This window comes from Suncus etruscus, chromosome 6 (genome assembly GCF_024139225.1).
Source record: "Suncus etruscus isolate mSunEtr1 chromosome 6, mSunEtr1.pri.cur, whole genome shotgun sequence".
Lineage (NCBI taxonomy): Eukaryota > Metazoa > Chordata > Mammalia > Eulipotyphla > Soricidae > Suncus > Suncus etruscus.
In genome coordinates this window covers 70,483,122-70,503,551 of record NC_064853.1, presented here as the reverse complement: position 1 = coordinate 70,503,551, position 20,430 = coordinate 70,483,122, and the positions used below count along the sequence as shown (strand labels likewise).

General features: G+C 35.3%; 1 protein-coding gene across 1 annotated transcript in view; it reads right to left on the bottom strand.

Annotated features, from left to right (window-relative positions):
- The window catches only part of RALGAPA2 (Ral GTPase activating protein catalytic subunit alpha 2), a 342,879-nt gene that overhangs the window by 173,714 nt on the left and 148,735 nt on the right, over positions 1 to 20,430 (bottom strand). Inside the window, exons 20-24 of the mRNA XM_049774320.1 lie at positions 20,306 to 20,396; positions 17,171 to 17,344; positions 8,055 to 8,248; positions 6,928 to 7,026; positions 6,537 to 6,692 (exon numbers count right to left, since the gene is read on the bottom strand). Coding sequence (XP_049630277.1) covers positions 6,537 to 6,692; positions 6,928 to 7,026; positions 8,055 to 8,248; positions 17,171 to 17,344; positions 20,306 to 20,396 — 714 coding nt within the window. The remainder of the gene's footprint in view (positions 1 to 6,536; positions 6,693 to 6,927; positions 7,027 to 8,054; positions 8,249 to 17,170; positions 17,345 to 20,305; positions 20,397 to 20,430) is intronic.

Below are 20,430 nucleotides of genomic sequence, written 5' to 3'. Positions count from 1 at the left end.
CCCACGTAGTCTTCTGAACCCCTCCTCTGGAATAATCCCTGAGTTCAGAGTCAGAAGTAAGCCCACAAACAGTGCAAGAAAGGGTCAAAATTGGAGCCAAAATTTTTGAAGAATAGTTCTGTGAATTCTTAAAAGATATTTTAAAAAGCTAATATTTTCTAACCTACTATACAACCCTCCAGTTATAAAAGGTTATGTCTAAGTGAAGCTTAAATTAACATTCCAAATACTCCTATTAATACTTATCAAGATTATTATTTAATCCTGTTCATTAATTAAATCTTTTCACTATAAATATTCCCTTTATTGTATTAGCATAAAATTAAAATCCAATAAAACTTTATTTAAAAAGATCACTTCATAGATAGGATATGCATTTTAGAGATACAATTACTTCCTTGAATGTGAGATAAGCATGGTCTTTAATTAGAAATCTTAATTTTTTTACTTTTTATGAAATGGAATTTCTATTATAATAGCATGCTATTATGCTTAGCATGATATTTATTAAAGCCTATGTATCTAACACTTATGGATCTAATTAAAAGTCTATAAATTTTCAACAAAGAACATTTCTTTGTCTGAGAAAAGGTGATGCAATTATTACATATCCCTGCATGATACAGGCTGTCTGGGGTTATTAAAAGAGTCAGGTATGGCCAATTTACAAGCATCACCCCTGCACCTTGCTTTCAGAGCTCACTGCGCATCTTTTGCTCACTGAGGGGCCTCCTGGGATCTTCTTACAAACGACTGTTTATTATTATATTATTCCATCATACACCTCATGAGAGGAGCTTGTAACATCCGTTAAGACAATCATGAACTATTTTGACTTCGATGATAGAATATTACTCTGCTCATGATTTTTAAAATTTTATATTCTTCAAATCTGGTTTGGAAAAAAGGTTCATTAAAATATAGAGTTAATTAAGAGATCAAGTTTCTAAAATAAGCTGCATATTCTTGACTACAAAATAAGTGGTTAAAACTCAGAGGTTTGGAGGGAGTAATGCTACAAGTGTATATAATGGCTAAAATATGAACCAATATTGATAGTGAACCACCAGGATCTCAAATAATACCTTGTAATATCACTATATCAGTCTTAACTCATAAACAATAGAGTCCAAGATGTTAAAATTAAAAAGAAAGTGATTTATATCAAGGTACTAGTGCTTATACTTATAGAAGTGCCTAGGAAAACAGAAACAAATGCTACTTTACCAGAAAGAAGGGAGTAAATAGGAATATTAGTTAAACAACAACATAGTTCCAAAGAAGATACAAGGCCTATATTCTTGTTGCCAGTCACATAGGTGCTTGAGCAAATTTTCTAAGAAAACTGCCACACACTACTACTCCCTCTGTTCATTTTCCAGTGGCATGAAGATGCCTCTGCTCTATGAAACTTGGGTACACAGTAATTGTAAGATGCCAGGCACACAGACTATTCAGTGATGTAGCTTTTATCATACTGAAGCCATACAGAATAGGAAGATGAGTGGTAGAAAGCAAGCCAGTGCCAAGATGCACAGAAAATGTCTAAATCACTGAAGTAAAAAAATAAATATATTTCAGCCTGACCAAACAGGAACAGCTACTTTTCTTCAGGTGTTTACAAATTCAAAATGATTAACTCCATTTTTATTTTAATGCCTTTTTTTGTTTGTTTTGGGGCCACACCTGGTGGTGCCTAGGGGTTACTTCTGGTTTTGTGCCCAGAAATAGCTCCTGACAGGCTCGGGGGACCATATGGGATGGTGTGGATTGAACATAGGTAGGCTGCATGCAAGGTAAACACTCGATGTGCTATTGCTGTGGCCCCCTAATGCCATTTTCAAAACTAAGAAAAATACCTGGGGAAGGAAAAAAACAATTGAATGATTAAAAATGCAATTACAATGTAAATGATTGTTACTCAACTTGTTGCTTTTCTCTTTATCTTTACAGAACTAGGGCTCATGCTTATTGGGGGCTTTTCTGTATGGCCTGGCTCCAAATTTAATTTATTCCATATTTTACTTATTAAAGTCTCTGAAGAAACCTCTGAAGTAGACACTATATTTAGCCATATTTTATAGATAAGAGAATCAAGGCAAGCAGGGTCAAATGACTAGACTAAAACGATATATGTCCAACATTCGAATGAAGCAGATTTTCTTGTAACCCATGTTCCTATCACACTATCTCACACTAATTTACATCTTTTCGTTACCATTCAAATTTGTCACTGAATGGTTATTTGAGGGTACTACTAGACAGAATTCATCTCAGAGAGGCCTCATAATTTTGTTGTGTATACAAAAATACAACATTATAGACAGGATTACAAAGACGTACATTTACCAAGATTTTTGTATGCAAATTGGCAACAATAATTTTGTGTTAATGTAAGCTTTGCATTTAAAAGAGAATTCAACTTTGATGTATAACAGACAAATTACATTAAGACATTAAATCTGTAAGTCATTGTTAAAAAATAGTTGACTTATTTTAAGCAAAGAAAACTTTCCAGTCTTTGATATATGTACTTTAAAACATGAAAATAAAATTCCTTTCCTCAACTGTCCTCTTCCATTTCACACATATTGATCTTCCCATATGTTTTAAATAATGATGAAATTAATAGGAACTGTTTTTAATAAATCCAAATCATAGCTCCTTTCATGTCTAAATATTTTGGGGAAGATGGAGGTGAAAAACTTGCTTAAGCATTAGGAAAATGAAGAACAACTAGGAACAGCTTTAGAAGAGAAGCTGAAAGATGGTGAAGAACTGGGAAGGCAAACTGGAAAGGTATCAATTTGCAAGTTGGGGGAAGGAAGGCACTACAATAAAGTAGGAATGTTAGTAGGAACCAAGTTACAGGCCAGGTAAACCAGAAAGAGACAAAAAAGAACAACCAAATACTAAAATGTGTGGCATTGGGCAAAAGTTCACAAGATTTTTTGAACCTCAATAACTCATACAATGAGTCATGATATTTATCTCACTGAATTGCCGAGAATAGTCACTGAGACATCTCCCACTGGAATAAATTCAGGTCATTCCCAACACAAAGTCTGGAACTGTGAGTACTGAGCAAATGAAGAGACTCTTAACCTAACAGACACAATGCAGCAGGATAGAAGGAAGCAAACTAGAAAAATACCTTCATTGGAAGATTGACAGTCTCACAACTCACTTGACTTTTTATATTGTAATATAAAGGACTTTTTAAGGTCTTTATGATCTTAATTACAGCTTTTATTTTGAATTTCATTTTTATAGATATATTGTTTTACAAAAGTATGAATATTTACATGTTTTAGAGCTATCATGCTACCAAACAATACCCATCACCAGAGCCCTTATCCTTCCATCAGAATACACAGACCTCTTTTAGTTTACTCTCTGCCTGCCTGGATCATCTTAATTCAATGTTGAATACAATACAATGTTGAAGGATTGGTTTCATTAGACTTTGTCTACCTTTCCTTATTTATTTATATATGATATAAATGAGTTAGTTATCTAACTTCTGACTTCTTTTGTTTGGCATGACTTTCTCTAGTTCTATTTATGTTGCTGCAAAAGGTAAGATGGCATCCTTTCTAATAGCTGAATAGTATGCTACCAAGGTTGGATATATACTACAGTTTCTATACATAGTCATTTGTAACACTGAACACTAGATGTTTTTTTCCCATATCTTAGTTACTGTATATAGCACTGCGATATACATTCATGAGCATAAATCTGTTTTTGAAATAATATTTCTGTGTCCATTATATAGATATCTAGGAGTGAAAATTATGAATCATAGTGCATTTCAATTTTTAAGTTTTGGAGAAGCATCAATACTTGTTTTCCAGCTGAACTAATTTACACACCCAACAATGAAACGAAGGCTTATTTCTCTATACCTGTGCCAATAGTTGTCTTTTTCTGTACCTTACTGATGTATAACCATTTTTACTAGTATGAGATGATGACCTCATTGTCATTTTTACTTGCTTGTTCCTGATTCTGCTTATTTTCTAAGCTAGTAACAGGATTAGTTTTTTTAAAAAAAAATTATTGGTGAGAACGACATAAACTACTTGAAAGTGTTTTCTTAATTATACTGAATGAAAAAAATTCATAAATTCACACTGTAGATATATTGTGGAAATAATAGATGACTAGGGAATTAAGTCATCAGAATGGTTAAAAAATGATTTAAACAATTTTTTGTAATAGCTGATTTGTAATAGTTGATTTTTTAATAGTTGCTATTTTAAAAATTCTGGCTGTTACCAAACAAATAATACTAGTAATATCATATTACTAATGTTATTATATATATGACTATATTATATATTCATATATTATTATATATACATGACTATATTTCTTTGAATTATTAATTTACTTTCATTTAAATAAAATCATGATTTTATATGACTATATCACAGAATACAGAACAAATTAAGGTTACCTATTTTATTTTTTTAGCTTTTGGAGTTTTGGGGGTTTTTTGGTCACACCTGATGGTGAATAGGGGCTACTCATGGTTCTGTGCTCAGTAATCACATCTGGCATTGTTCAGGAGACAATTATGTGGTGACAGGGACTGAACTGTATTTTACTCATGCATAAAAATTAATAAAATATGTCATCAGTTACTGTTCTACTCTTATGTTTAGGAAAAAAATGTCTAACATGTTGGAGCTCATTACAAATTAAATACAATATCAGTTACTTCTAACATAATTTCGATTCTTTGCATAAGACCACGCCATACCACCGAGCTCAGAAACAAGCTGGGGTGGTTTTAAAACTGAGTGGAAGTCACAGAATGATGCAGACAAGTGCTCCACCCAAAGGTAAGAGGCAGAAATGCACCTTGAATTTTACTTGTGAGAAGACTGACAGTTAATGCACTAATCTTGGTTTTAAAAATGTTATTAATGTTTTCTTGATTAAAAAATTTAGGGGGTTCTTGGGACATATAATGGTGTACAAGGCTTACTTCTGGTTCCATTCTCAGTGATCCTTCTTAATAATATGTAGTACTGGAGATAGAATTCAGAGTTGGATGCATGCAATGTTGACAGCTTTATTCCTGTTCTGCTTATCCATCTGTACAAACACTTTTACAAGGTTATCACCAAGTATCTGAGAAACAGGATATATAAAGGTGTAGCTGGTTGAGACAATAGAACAAGTCTTTAGATGGTGCTGTTCACAGCTGCAGATCACCCAATTCAAAAACTAAATTTTACTATATATTTTTATGGCTAATACTTTCCTTAATTTTTATAATTATTGCAATGTTCAGTTTTATAAGTATATTAAAGTTATAATTGAAGTACCTTTCCTATTTAGAAATTAATATATTAAGAGTTAAACTAATAACTTGAGAGATGTCTTGCTAAAATCAGACTTCCCTTCATGATATAGCTGTCTTCAGAATTTTAATGAAGAAATAAATTTTATTTAAAGTAATTATATTTGGTAAACAGGACTTCTAACATATTTACCAATATTTGGTGAGTTTAGAGCAAAACAGTCAATTCTATGAAATACACAGAAATGCAAATTCCTTATGGACTAAATAAAAGGCTGACTATAAACTAGATATTCAATTTGTCTCAGAAGCCTGATTGTTAGGATTACTATTATCAGTGAGGCATTATTTAATATTTATGTATTTTATAATGAATTTAAAAATATAAAACAACCAAAATATATCATAGATGAATACATAAAATGATTATAAACCTAAATTTAAAAAACTTTTCTGAAACTATACAGCTTATTCCTTTATCGAATGTCCAATGTGACCATCTCAATATTAGAGAATTTTTTAAATCTATAGTCACTTAAATACTTCCTAACTAATAACCTCTTTGCTTCAGGTCTAACTTCCTACTCCATCATTAGCACTGTCACATTTTCAGATCTATTTTCCAGGGTCCATAAAAGCATATCTGTGAAATACAAACCAACAAAATCCACTTTACTGCTTGATATTCAGACTAATTCAAAGAGTGTCTTGTCCTCCTCCACTCTGCTTCAAATGAGATGGGACTTTCCAAGGGAAGGCCAGAGACTGGCCAAATCCCATCAAGAAAAGCTACTGTTAGTGGTTCCTTTAGATCTATATTTCAACTTAACTCCAAATTTACTCCTTTGGGAGAAATTAAAATAACTGATCACCAAGATATAACTGTTGCCCTGATTTACAGGAAAGGTCTTTTAAAAACTCCAACAAAAGGTAAATAGTATTTGAGGCTGACAATATAGACAAATTGCATAGTCATGTACCCTCTAGGATAAAATTCAAATGTGACTTGGTGCAACGAAGAGTTGGTGGAAAAAGTACGAATGTGATTAAGATCATTTCTGAATAACCCACGTGGCTGGAGAAAATAAAAAACTGAAACTACTGAAAGTGTTACTACTGAAAGTGTTAACATTTCTGATGTTAAACTTAATTCGGCTTTCAAATGTTAATCAAATGCATATTCCAACTGATAATCTACCACCATAAAGGAGTCAAAGAATACCTGATCTTCATTAGTCAATCCCAGGTGCATCACAAGGTAAAAATGCACCAGAAAGTCTGAGTTTGGTAGCACGTCCTGGCGTCTGGTCATCATGGCACAGATCAGTCTGTAGGCTTGTAGTTTGCCTTCCTTATACTCATTTGGCAATGTGGTCGCCTGCCAAGAAGATAATGTTTAAAGATATAATTCACTCCAGATGCAGGGCACTTCCACATTTCCTTGACTTCTCAGTTCCTCCATTAGCAGTTGCTTATGAAGATGGAGGATGCAGTGGCTTTCTGAAGACCCAGTCTGCCATGAAAGCCTGCAGTTTTGAGCAATCACAGTTTTTAAATTCATCCCCAGAAAGGAAGAGGAATTGGCATAAAGAAAGAAGGACGGAGCCACTTGCCTTAAACAGCCATGATGCAAACATTCTGAGTGGAGGGATCAGGATTGGAGGAGATGGAGAAGACTGGTTATCCAGGCTTATTGCTAGATTATCCCTTATCTAATAGAGAAAGGAGAGAATTTTAGAGAAGGCAACATTCAATTTACCCCAATAATATTTCAGTATTATCTTCCATGGTCAAACAGATGCTACTAATTTGATTTGTATAATTAAGTGAAAAGCTGAAGTATTTGCAAGTTGGTGGTTTTTTTTTTTTTCGGGCTACACCCATTTGATGCTCAGGGGTTACTCCTGACTAAGTGCTCAGAGAATGCCCCTGGCTTGGGGGACCATATGGGACGCCAGGGGATCGAACCACGGTCTTTCCTTGGCTAGCGCTTGCAAGGCAGGCACCTTACCTCCAGCGCCACCTGGACGGCCCTGGTGGGTTTTATTTCATGAACTCTATTGTCCTTTTGAATTACAAATCTGATTTACTGTATATCCAATATTTTTCAAGATCTGAAGAGATCCTGAACTCTAAATGATAAGAAATTTTTAGCAAGTTACATATAAACAGGAATTGTTATGTAAATTTTTTAATAATGTGAATATCTATTATAAAAACAAAAATCATAAGTAGAATCAGATGTACTTTAAGATTCTACTTTTACAAATGAGCTTATCCATGGAAATAAGATTGTATTATTAGTACTGTTGTCCCATAAAGTGATTTTAACTATCTTCTTAGTACTTTTTGACAGATTTCAAATTTTATACAATAAAATCAGTATCACATTTAAAAAATAAAAAAATGAGTAAACAAAACTAAGATTCATTCTTTAATTTACTAAATGGTCTTAATGTTAGCTTACTTATATTCAACATATGCCTTAAATAACCCAGTCATGAAATAGGTGGATAGTATAGCAGCTGGGGCACTTGCCTTGTACAAATTCAACTCCAGTTCAAGCCCCAGCACCCCAGAAGGTCCTTTCACCATAAATGATCACTGAGCACTGCTGTGTGTGAACCCCAAACACAATATATAAAGAAATAGCCAAGAATATGTTCAGTAGTTCATTGAAAATATTTTTCTTACGCTAACTTTTCTATACTCAAATACAAAGTCAAAAAACAAGACATACCTTTGCTAGTTTATACCAGAGTTCATAGAGATAGCCAAAAACTTTGGCATGGATCTTAGGTGACTGGATATTATTCACATCTCCCAGGATCCCCAAGACTCTTCTCCATAATACAGCAGCGGAGTCTGGGTGCCAGCCAGTGAGGTTCCCTCCGGCGATTATACTGCAGTCGTCCACAAGGCATTCACTGCTCTCTGTGGAGAAAAATGTGTCAACCTCATGGAAAACAATTTTGGTTTCATTATTACCGCATTTTTCTTCAAGAGAAATCACCTATGCTCAAAAGTTTGATTTATTTGAAGTAAAGTAATTAAGATGAAGAATATATAGTGACTGATAATTTGAAAAGAAAAAGCAAAATTAATAAAGAACAATCAAATAATTAGGATCCTTTAAACTAATGAACAATAACTTAGAAATGACAAAATAGTTTCTGAAATCTTTACATAGGAGGAGGAGAGAGTAGAGGAGGAGGAGAAGATAGTCATAGAAGAGGAGGAGAAGATAGTTGTAGAAGAGGAGGAGGGGGCTGGAGAGATAGTATGGAGGTGGAGCCTTTGCCTTCCATGCAGAAGGATGGTGGTTCGAATCCCCGCATCCCAGACGTCCCCCGAGCCTGCCAGGAGCAATTTCTGAGCATAGAGCGAGGAGGAACCCCTGAGTGCTGCTGGGTGTGACCCCAAAAAACAAAAACAAACAAACAAAAAACAGAAGAGGAGGAAGAGAAGAATAATTCTGGAAGAGAGGGGTAAGAAACAGGACCATAAAACAGGTGGCAGGAAATGCCTCATTGATAGAGACATTTGTGGTGGTTGTTTCTGTTAACTTAGGCCTACTAGCAAATAATTTTATTAGAATGAACATCATCATTTTTATGCTCAATGTGTTTTTTAAGAATGTATAAAATCAAATTAATTGTCACTCAAAAATGCTAAATTTGAGATACAGAACAGCCTCATCATCCCCAGAGTATCCCTTTATAGTACACCCTCTCTTCTAACATCACCTTTCAAAAGCAAGGAAGAAAAAGAAAACAAACAAATTAAAAAAAACTGATCTATACAATTATATGAGTAATCTCAAATGCAATGAATGAAAGAAACTATGCAGTAAGGGTATATATCATAGGATTCATTCTGACAATATTTTGGAAAAGACTAAACTGGGCATTTTCTATTTTATATCTCTTGCTTGCTTTTGGGACCACACTCTGATTCTCGGGAATCACTCCTGCTCTGCACTAAGGGATCAATCCCGGTGGACTCAGGGGACCACATATTGTGCTGATGATCAGACCAGAACCCATGTCAGGCAAGCATCCTACTGGCTGTATTATCACTCGTCTTTTCCTTCTTATTGCAGATTAATATTTAATTTTATCAATGTAGTTTGTCAAGCCCTTTAAACCTCAAAGTATACTTAGTTTTTATTTAGGGTAATTATAAAGCTACCACAAAATTTTAATACAGGTTTTATTTTATTAGGGTACAAGTTTCTATATGAACATATTTTGTTGTGTGTTTGTTTCATGAGGCCATCCCCATCGTTGCTCAGAGTTTATTCCTGGCTCTGTGCTCAGGAGTCATTTCTGGTGGTGTTTTGGGAACCATATGAGAAGCACAAGAGTGAACCCAGGTCAGCTGCAGGGCAGGTAAACAACTAACTCACTGTGCTATTGCTCCAGCCCTTGAACATATGTTCTTTTCTGCTACCAACATTACATTATTTCTTTGCGTATATCTTCCAATTTTAGCAGACCATATCTGCTGGTGGTTGCTTATGGGAAATGCTATTATATATTAAAGAGTGTGTTTTCCATGATAAAAAATTCAAATTTTAGTTATGTAAGGAATTCTTTATCAGAAACACTTTTCTATAATTTAAAAGTCAAAAAAATTTTGTTTTGATTTAAGGAAAACAGCTGGTGCATGATATGCACAAGATTCACTCCTAGCAAGGCTTGGGCGTCCATATGTAGTTCTGAGGTAGAACTTGGATTGGCACATGCAAGGCCAATGTAAATAAGGTAATGTAAACCTTACCTATTACACTACCACTCCAGCCCCAAAAGTCAGCAAAATTTTTAGAGAAAAATTAACTCTGGAAAAAAATTAATATTCTTTTAGCACAGTATTCTGAAACTCATGATATGCCTTGTGTTTTGCATTAGGTCCTTTCAACCATGCTCTTCAATTCTGAGTTTTAGTTATTTCATTGATGTTTTCTCCATTTTTTAATTTTTCCTATTTTTCTTTCTCGTTTTTTTGTTTTTTGTTTTTGTTTTTGTTTTTGCATCACACAGGCAGCACTCAGGGGTTACTCCTGGCTCCATGCTCAGAAATCACCCCTGGCAGGCTCGGGTGTTTATGGGATGTCGGGATTCGAACCAACGTCCTTCTCCATGTAAGGCAAATGCCTTACCGCTGTGCTATCTCTCTGGTCCCTATTTTTTTCCTATTTTTCTAAACTACCTATTTCAGGTTCAGTTTCTCGTGTATATACTCTTTTTCTTATATTTCCACTCCTACTTTGATTTTACCCTATCCTTTCTTCCTCCCACCCTCCCTCCCTCCCTCCCTCCCACCCTCTCCTTCCTTCCTTCCTTCCTTCCTTCCTTCCTTCCTTCCTTCCTTCCTTCCTTCCTTCCTTCCTTCCTTCCTTCCTTCCTTCCTTCCTTCCTTCCTTCCTTCCTGTTGTTGTTCTTTTTTAGATTTAAAAGAAGCTATCTCTAACTTTGTCTTGCTTTTGTTCTACCAGCTTGAATGGAGTGATTTCTGAGCACAGAGCCAGAAGTAAACCATGAGTGCTGCTGGGTATGGTCCAAAAACCAAAAGAAAAATTTTAATCTAAATGAGTGTAAGATACTCTCTAGGAAAGAAAAATATTTTTTCTAGAGTTTGAGTTCTAGGAATGCCAGGGATCGAACCTGGATCTGTCCTGGGTTGGTCACATGCAAGGCAAATGCCATACTGCTATGCTATCTCTCCGACCCTTTAAACTCTTATTTAGATTCTGTTTCAAAAACAGCACCTCTCTTCATCGGTGCATCATTGACTTCAAATTCCATGTCTAATTATTATTTCCAATTATTGGGATAAAATGATAACAACTTCTTAAACAGACTTAAAAACAATCTTCCAGTTTGGGGCTCCACCACTGCCTCATTTTTTTGTAGCAGCCATATGTGAGCAATTTCCTAACCTACCTTATAGTAATTTTAGTCAGATTGCTTCTTGCCTTTCCTGCGACTGACACCAACTTTAATAACTTTGATTCTGCTGACTACTTTATCACATGTCACCCTTCAGTAACTTGATTGATTGAGTGCTTGATTGGCACCGAGGGGCAGTAAGGAGCTGCTCCTGGTTTCTGCACTCAGAAATCGCTCCTGGCAGGCTCAGGGGACCATATGGGATGCCGTGAATCGAACTGGGTCACTCCTGTGCAGGGTCACTCATGGCTGTGCTGCATGCAAGGCAAATGCCAGACTGCTGTGCTATCTCACCAGCCCCATACTTCAGTAACTTTCCAAAGTTAGTTACTACTATCTTTTCTCTTGCCATTTTTGTCCTTCTAGATTGATATCTAACTTGACCATCTGTTGACATACTTATTTCTGATCAAAGTTCTGTTCCTCACCCCATACAAATACAGCCTAATTTTTAGGTAGTCATGAATGTCATTTTGAATGTGTATGTATTGGCATTTTCAATGTTTAATAAGATAAAGTAAATCATGACCTATTGATATGAGAAAAAGAAGAACAGAAATGATAAGGTCTGGGACCAGAGCAATAGCACAGTAGGTAGGGCGTTTGCCTTGCCTGTGGCTGGGTTCAATCCCAGGCATCCCATATGGGCCCCCAAACCTGCCAGGAGTGATTTCTGAGCACAGAGCTTTCACACCCTGAAAACCACCTGGTGTGGCTCAAAAACCAAAAGATATAAAAATGAAAAGTGAAATTATAAAGAGAGACTGCTTAAGTGGTTGAGTTTAATCCACAGGATACCACATGGTCCCCTAAATAGCACTGGGCATGGCCCTTGATGATACTTTAACACCTCTCAGGGGAGTCCCTATAAAATATAAAGACAAAATCTAAACTGAAATTCCTACACACTGTGCTAAGTAAAATAGAAATATAGAGAACAAAAGTCTAATTTTATGCCTTCTAGGTTTTATTGACTTTTATAAAGCCTCAGAAGAACACATTTTCCTAATGTTTATTTAATCTGCAGTTAGTACAAGATCAAACTTTTATCAGTCTGAAAAGTTAATTATATATCTATATAAACCCTCAGACTGACAGATCTGCATAATATGAAATTTTTTCCTGGTAAAGAAGAACACAGTCTTTCATTCCTTTTTGGGGAGAAAATTCAAGGAAGTTGTAAATTTATAGCATTATTTTACCTCTTAAGCTTACCTCCCAAATGCAATAACTCCAAATCGAGATTATCTCACAATTTTATAATGATATTGGATTTTATTTGAGTAATACCACCAAGTAAACATAAGCTATACCACCAAGTAAACGTAAGCTACGCACTTTCAAACCTGTACCATCTTGCTTCCTGCCAAATAATAAATTCCAGTGATGAAAGACCTCATGTAGAAAACCACTTTCTGCCCTGCACTCAGAAAAATTAAACTAAAATGATGAAATCCTAGGCAACAAACCTATCACATTATCAAAATATATTGAGCCTTTTCTAAGTATCTGAAAAGATCACATGCTTTGCATTATAGGAAAAAAGATTAGTGAGCTTAAATGTTTTTGCCCAAAATTATTCCACTAATGGCATAAGTTACAGAACAGATGCTGACATTTCACATGTAAATGGTTCCTTAATAAAGAAGCACTTAATTAAAAATGGGGATTTGAGGGATTTTTTGAAAATTTCATGTTCCTTCTAAAAATACCAAATATTTAAGTCTATTTTCTTTTTTAGAACTGAGCTAGTATCTTTTCAGTTTCATTTAAATTCAAAAGAGGCAATTAAAAGCATTTACATAAATGGGAGCTTTTGCAAACAAATGTAATCATATCATTTTTATTCAAACACAGAAAACACCTAAACTTTAGAACTCTAGTAATTTTTAAAGAATTTTTACCAGGTGAGTTTAAGTAACTGAGATGAAGAAAGTTATTACCAAATAGTAATATCACATAATCTTACATAGGTCTGACAGAATATTGAATAAACATAATCAGTGTTTTAGAAATAAATTTATCACTAAAAGCTAAACAAATAAAATTACATTAATTCTGGGCCCAGAAAATTAAGACTGGACTTAGAAAATGGTAAGTGGGAAAACAGGGCTAAATTCTTTTGGTACCACTATGGCATGATTCACCTCTTCTTCCTTATCCTTTCCATATATATACTGTTCAGAATTCAGATGATAAGCAACATGTTAATTATGATTATTTTTTTTCATTACATTATTTCATGTCCTCAACTCAGGTAAAAGACTCACTGCTAAAAAGTCCAAAAATGCATGAGATGGGCAGAGAATACTAAGAGTTTACTAACTATAGCTGGGGGGGGGGGGGCGAGAGAGGGAGGGGAGGGGGGGAGAGACAGAGAAATAACTTCAATACCCCAAGATTATCAGTCTATTTTAAAAGATATTTTAGAATATATATTTTTTGACATTTAAAATTTTACTCATATTTACAAAAATCTTTCCTTAAATTCTAAGGATGCCCAATATCTGTAAGCATCTTGTGAAACAGGAATTCCACTTAAATTTTCCCATATCTTAAAAGCTTGTGTTACAGGCAATAATTAAATATCAAATTCTTTGCTGACCCAATCAATCTAGGTCATCTCTTCCATTACTCATATTTTATCTGTATGGAGTTAGTTCTTTATTTTATATTTGATTCCACTAGTATTAGGCTATATCTGTGATTAGAACTTTAAGACCAAACTTTCAGACAAAGTTACTTATGTTCTCAGTACATTATTTGGCTATCAGGATAATTATCTCAACAGAAGATAAGACACTTGCTTAAAAAGGGAGAATATATATTTAAGACTTGGTAAGCCCTTAAATCAACAATGGCTATGGTTTAGTCTCTTTTTATTTTAATATCATAAAAATCAGTATTTCTAGACTTTGACTTTACTTATTGAAAGATGAGATTAACAGAAGTACTAGTATTTTAGCTATAGTCTTGAGTATTACCCCTCAAGGTCATTATCTCAAAAAATGACTTTGTACATATATTAGGTCAACCTACTTTTTAAATATTAATTACTTTATTTAAACATTGTAGTTACAAGGTTATTCAGTATACAGTTGTGTTTTTTTTACAGGTACAAAGTTATTCATGATTTTTAGTCATGCAATGTACAACACCTTTCACCAATGCACACTTCCAACCATCAATGTCCCCAGTTGCCCTTACAGCTTCCCCTCCACCTGCCTATGGGTAAACATTTTTCTTATCTCTCTATCTCTTATTTCTCTCTCTTTCATTCTCTTCCCCTCACCTACTTTCCCCTTGTCCCTTGCTCTCTCCCTTCTTCATGATTCTGTGACATCTGGGATTTCCTAGACTGCCACTAGGATTGGCTAATTCCTAAAGAGAGCAAACAACTCTATAAGGGAGCTGTTTTATTTGTAAACTACCTACTCCAAAACTCACACTCTCTAACGAACTTCTTTTGCTAGCTCTTACACATCAATTCTCTTCTTTGCCCCATCATCCAGGACTCCAACTAGTGATTAGTGTCTATGCTCTATTTATTCAACTGCACAAATTTACATGTGCTGGACTCACATTTCCTATGGAATGGATATTTAAAATTGGGACAGGAGGGCCAGAGCAATAGCAAGGAATTTGCCTTGACACAGCTGACCTGAGACAGACCCAGGTTCAATCCCTGGCATCCCATATGGTCCTCCGAGCCTGCCAGGAGTGATTTCTGAATGCAGAGTCAGGAGTAACCCCTGAGCACCACCAGATGTGCCCCCCAAAAAACCCCCAAAAATTGGGACTGGAGGAGGTAAAGTGGGTATGGTGTTTGCCTTGCATGAAGCTGACCGGGTTCAAGCCCCACCATCCTATAGGGTCCCCCAAACCCACCAGGAGAGATTCAAGAATAACCCCTGAGCACTGCCAGGTATGGCCCCAACCTCCCCTCGCAAAAAAGGATAGTTAAAATTATTCTCCATGTTCCTTTCTTTCTCACTCTGCCTCCAGACTAACCTTATGTTTCTTTTGACCCTTTTGAATGGTGTGCTATGCTCTCTGTTTCAGTGCACAATAAATATAAAAAGACTTGAATGAGAAAGTGCATATGGCTTGACAGTAATAATGGAATTTATTTAAGATTTTGGTAACTAGGCTCAAAGTGACAGAACAGCAAGTAGACCTTGCATTCAGTCAACCAGGATTCAATCCTTGGTATCCCATATGGTCCCCCAAGCCTGCCAATATTAATTTCTGAGCACAGACCCAGGAGTAAGCCCTGAGCACATCCAGGTGTGGCCCAAAAAACCAAAAAATTATTTTAGAAACAATTTTTAATTAGATACTGATTGGTGAGAAGCAAATACTCTCAAATTGTTTGATTATACTATGAACATATTAAAGATCAGGAGAACATGAATGTTATTTTTGTACATTTATAAAGAAACTGTTCTCTTAAGAACAAAAAGTTAAAATCAGAATTGTGATAATCCTTAAATCTTATCATATTACAGTTTGTCCTTTTCACAGATGACAAAATGAACTATTGAACTGAGTGTACTGATTCTTCATAATAGTATTTCAAAGAAAAGCTAAGTATTTGGAGGAGCTAATCACAACCTAAAGTGCAACATATAAAATTACCTCACATACTTTAAAACAGGATCAAAACTAATCTTTCTAAAGAACAGATAAGAGAAATAATAACCTAATTTTTCAATAAAAATAATGAAAATTAGTTCTTGTTTAAGTAAATTTGATTGTAACTATAATAATGATGAGTTTTCCTTACAAAATCTTTATGTCAGACTCAAGAAATTTATTCCATGCATAAATATATACATACGGTTCTCAAATATCTTAAAGTATAGTAGAAAGCAGAAGATTCAGTACTGAATTTGAAGTCATAATTCTATGAAAGCCCATTCTATATCTGGCAATTACTTTCTAGCTATATAACAATATTTCTCTAGGATTTAGTTTTCCTATCTTTGAAACAGTTTGAAAGTTTTGATCTGCTTATCATATATAATCAAAGTTTCAAAATTCTTTGTAAAATATTAGATAACTTACATATTTATAATATTTATCAAAATAAGTATTTGTTCAAAATAATTATTTACCTACCTGTAATAATAAATAATCTTTAAAAATAAAGCCAGAAATTTGAGAAGAGCAAACTGCTATCCCATACTTTACAAAACTCATCATTATTTTTCTTAACCATTTTCTTTTTTGCCTTTTCAAGATTTCTAACAATGGCAGAGCTGACTATACAGACCCAACATCAATATGGTTCCCCAAGTCTGCCAGGAATAATGTCTGAGTGCAGAACTGAGAGTAACCCTTGAGCACGGCAGGGTGTACCCCCCACAAAAAAAAAAAAATCGTGTGTGTGTGTGTGTGTGTGTGTGTGTGTGTGTGTGTGTGTGCGCGTGCGTGTGCGCGCGCGAGCCAAAAGTGGAATTTCTTAAGGGCTATTCCTGGTTCTGTGCTCATTCATCATTTCTGGAGATAAGGGGACCATAACATCCATATGGCAGGCTCACCCTATGTATATTTTAAGTAAATAATAAAGAAAATAGTAATATTTAAATTAGTAAACATCCTGGATTTATCATTTATCTAAAAGTTAATTTACCTGGGAATGGCAAATAGCCTTCCTTTTTACCGAGGTACATGACATTTCTCCCCATACCTGGATATTATTTTGGATTCTATCTATAGGCACTTGAGAAGTTATGATTGATTATGAATAGGTAGCTGGTACTGTCATACCAATCTCTTTGGACAGAGAATTTCTCATAATTATTGAACTAAAGGGCAATAAAAATTTGTGCAATTTATTTTTTTAGGAGACTGTTTTCCCTGTGGTCAATATGAGTGCCACATTTTAAAAGAAATGTGGTACCTGTTAAGTTTGAAGCATCAGTTGGACTGAGCTGTAACCAGTGTCGAGCATCAGAGTCAGCCACGTCTGTGGGAGTGTTCAGTTCCGGGTCTTCCTCACAGGTATTCCATAGGCTCATGGACAGCTCTGTCTCATTATTATAGCCCAGAGCTGTCTCACTGCTGACACTTTCACCTGGTATAATGGAAGAACCAAAGACTGAGAGACCAAATATATGAGAATCAGAAAGCACATATTACCACTACATAAGTAACCAAACAGCTGACATTGCCAGAATCATTCAGTAATAAGTTCTAATAGATACTTTTGTGGGGTTCCTGATTAGCAAAGCTTCCACATGGAAAGTTATTAACTCAGTTATTTCACAAACATAAAAGAGTGCATCAAGTCCTCATGGATTTTTTTTTACTTAGTCTTATTCAACTATAAAATGTGGTAGGTGGGGGAAGTGTGTGGAATTTGATTCTACCACAAAGGTATGATTTTGTCTGTTAGGTACAGAAGCCTATGGGTGCCCTTATGCCTTGAGCTTGATGTTTAGACACAAACTCAAGTGAATCATTCAGAATCAATGAGAGATCAGGTGTCCCACTGAAGCACATTCCCCCAATAGAAAGCCTTTGTGTTTACACACAAAAAAGTTATTATTCGCTATAATGCTGTTTCCAAAGACTTAAAGCCTTATAGGAAAATTTAGTATGATTCAAAATAGGCTCTTCATTAGCCTAGTTCTCAAAGTCTCTTGTCTACTGCCAGTTTTATGTGCCCATACTTCCTGTCCATTCTCCCTGGCCAGCTGCTTTTTATATCTGCTGCTGACTGTCACCAGCCCTGTGACTGCCAATATGCTGCCTTCTCTTTAGTTACAAAGAGTAGAAAGTTGCTCCAATAGCCAACTTTTTAGGTTTCTCACTTATGTGTCACATACTCTAAGTCAAGGGGTCTATTTAAGTGGAGACTAAAAGAGCTTCTCAGTGCCCTACCCAGAACTACCCTGGACTTGCAGGGCTTAGATTTACTAAGCTACACTGAGAAGCAAATGTCTAGCACTCAATTTTTTATTTTTTAAGATTTTTTTCTTTTATATTTTCAATAATAATTTTTATTGTGACCGAAGAGTAACTAACAAATCTTTCCAGTAGTATTTAAGGTACATAATGACAATGAATCAGGGTCATTCCCACCACCAGGGTCGTCCTCCCACCACCCCTTTTCCCAGAATGCATCCCATATCTCCCCTTTGTTCCCCAGAGTGCTAGTGAAACTGTTCCCCTTTGTGTATAGCTTATTGTAGATAGGGTGTTGATTCTGCTGTTGACTTTAAGTTTGATGTTTAAGTCAGATCATTTTTTAATTCCACTCAATGCTCATATGGCTGTTTGGTCCTGGTACTGTTCATTTTTATATTCTTCCTCAATTCATGAGGCAGAACAAGATGATTCAAATTGTGTGATTCTGCTGGAAGAAGACAAAGAAAAAAGAAAGAAAAAAAGAAAGAAAAGAAAACACAAGAGTTTAAAAAAAAAGATAGCAACTACCAATAAAATAAAAAGCAACCAGCAGCAAAAAAGATCACCAAATAATAACCACAAGAGTGAAAAAGGAAGAAAAAAGAGGAAAAGTGAAAAAGAAAAAGAAGAGAAAAGAAAAATAAAAAGGAGTGCTGGTGTGGCAAGGGCTGGTATGGTGGTATGGCAAGGTTTTGTGCCCCCCCCTTTTTGCATAGGAATAGTAAGTATTGGGGAAGTAAGAAACAGAATTCCCTTGGCCTAAGAGATTTAGGGTTTCTCCGCCCTTGAAGCATACTGTCATGGGAACAATTACTGGCTCCATACATGCTAATTACCATACCCCAAGGTCTTTTTTCGTGGTGTCAGGAAACTTTCCTCTCAGTTGTGTATGATAAAATCGGGCCACTGTATCTAGAGATTTTGTTATTTGCACAGTTCATAGGACAAGGTCTAAGATAGAGTCTTTATGGTTCTAGAAGTTCTGTTCCATCATTGTTGTAATCAGTCTTCTGTAATAAGTGATCCTAAGCTGAAGCCTAGGGTAGAGTCTTCGTTATGGTTCCAAAAGTTCTGCTCAGTCTCAGTTGTCAAAGTCGAGCCTTTGTAATTAGAGATCTTGATTTTTGTACAAGTCCTAGGCTACAGCCTAGGGTTGGGTTTTCGTATTGGTCCCAGGATAAGTTCTGCCCAGTCATGGTTGTCAAAGTCAGCCTTCTGTAATTAGCGCTCTTGGTTTTTTCCCAGATCAAAGAATGATGTGTCTTCTGATTTTCTCTTACTATTAGGTGATGTACTAGGACAACCTGCTCTTAGATCAAATTGTCCTTTCCTCGTTGTCAGGATGTCATATCAGAACTAGCGCAAGTTGGTGCCAAAGTGGGGTTAGAAATTTCCCAGTGGAGTTTGGTTCCTGGTGTTGTTGCAGGGAACTATATCAGTTCTACGTCTAGAATCTGTGGCACCCAATTTTTAAGAAGCTGAGTATTTGTATTACATTTGACAGCACACATTATCTAAGTTTTCTAACAAAATTATATTTTTAGATGACTGTATGCTATTGACCTCAATGTACTTCTAAAGACTTTAGCTTTTAGCTTGTGAAATTTTTTTGAGGGTTATTTATTTTTTGTTCTGGAGCTGTGTGCTCACCAGAACTATCAGTCAAGATAGTAGAGGTTGTGTTTCTTGACTGGAGAATGGAGTCAAAGTAGAGATAGGTCTCTAAGAGTTAAGTAATTTACTAGAACTTTGTTAGCATATTATGGAATAACTGCCTATAAATATGGAAATTTCAGGAATAATAATATTCCTTTTACAAATGTGCTTTATAAAATTGTATGACTAGAAAATAAAAAAAGGGGCCAGAGAGATAGCATGAAGGTAAGGTATTTGCCTTGAATGCAGAAGGTCGGTGGTTTGAATACCAGCATCCCATATAGTCCCCTGAGCCTGCCCGGAGCGATTTCTGAGCATAGAGCCAGGAGTAACCACTGAGCGCTGCTGGGTATAACCCAAAATCCAAAAATACTAAAATAATAAAATAATAAAATAAAATAAAATAAAAGTAAAATATATATACCAACTTGAAATTGGATGAGCACAGATTATGTTTCCTGTAACTTACTCTTCTGTCTTTCTCTGCATTTTCCTTGTGTCTGTGGCAAATCATCTTTTAAATCCAATTCAGCAGGACTACTGCTTCTTCGAACTAAGATCTTGAGACAAAAAGAAATAGCGTATGTTACAGGA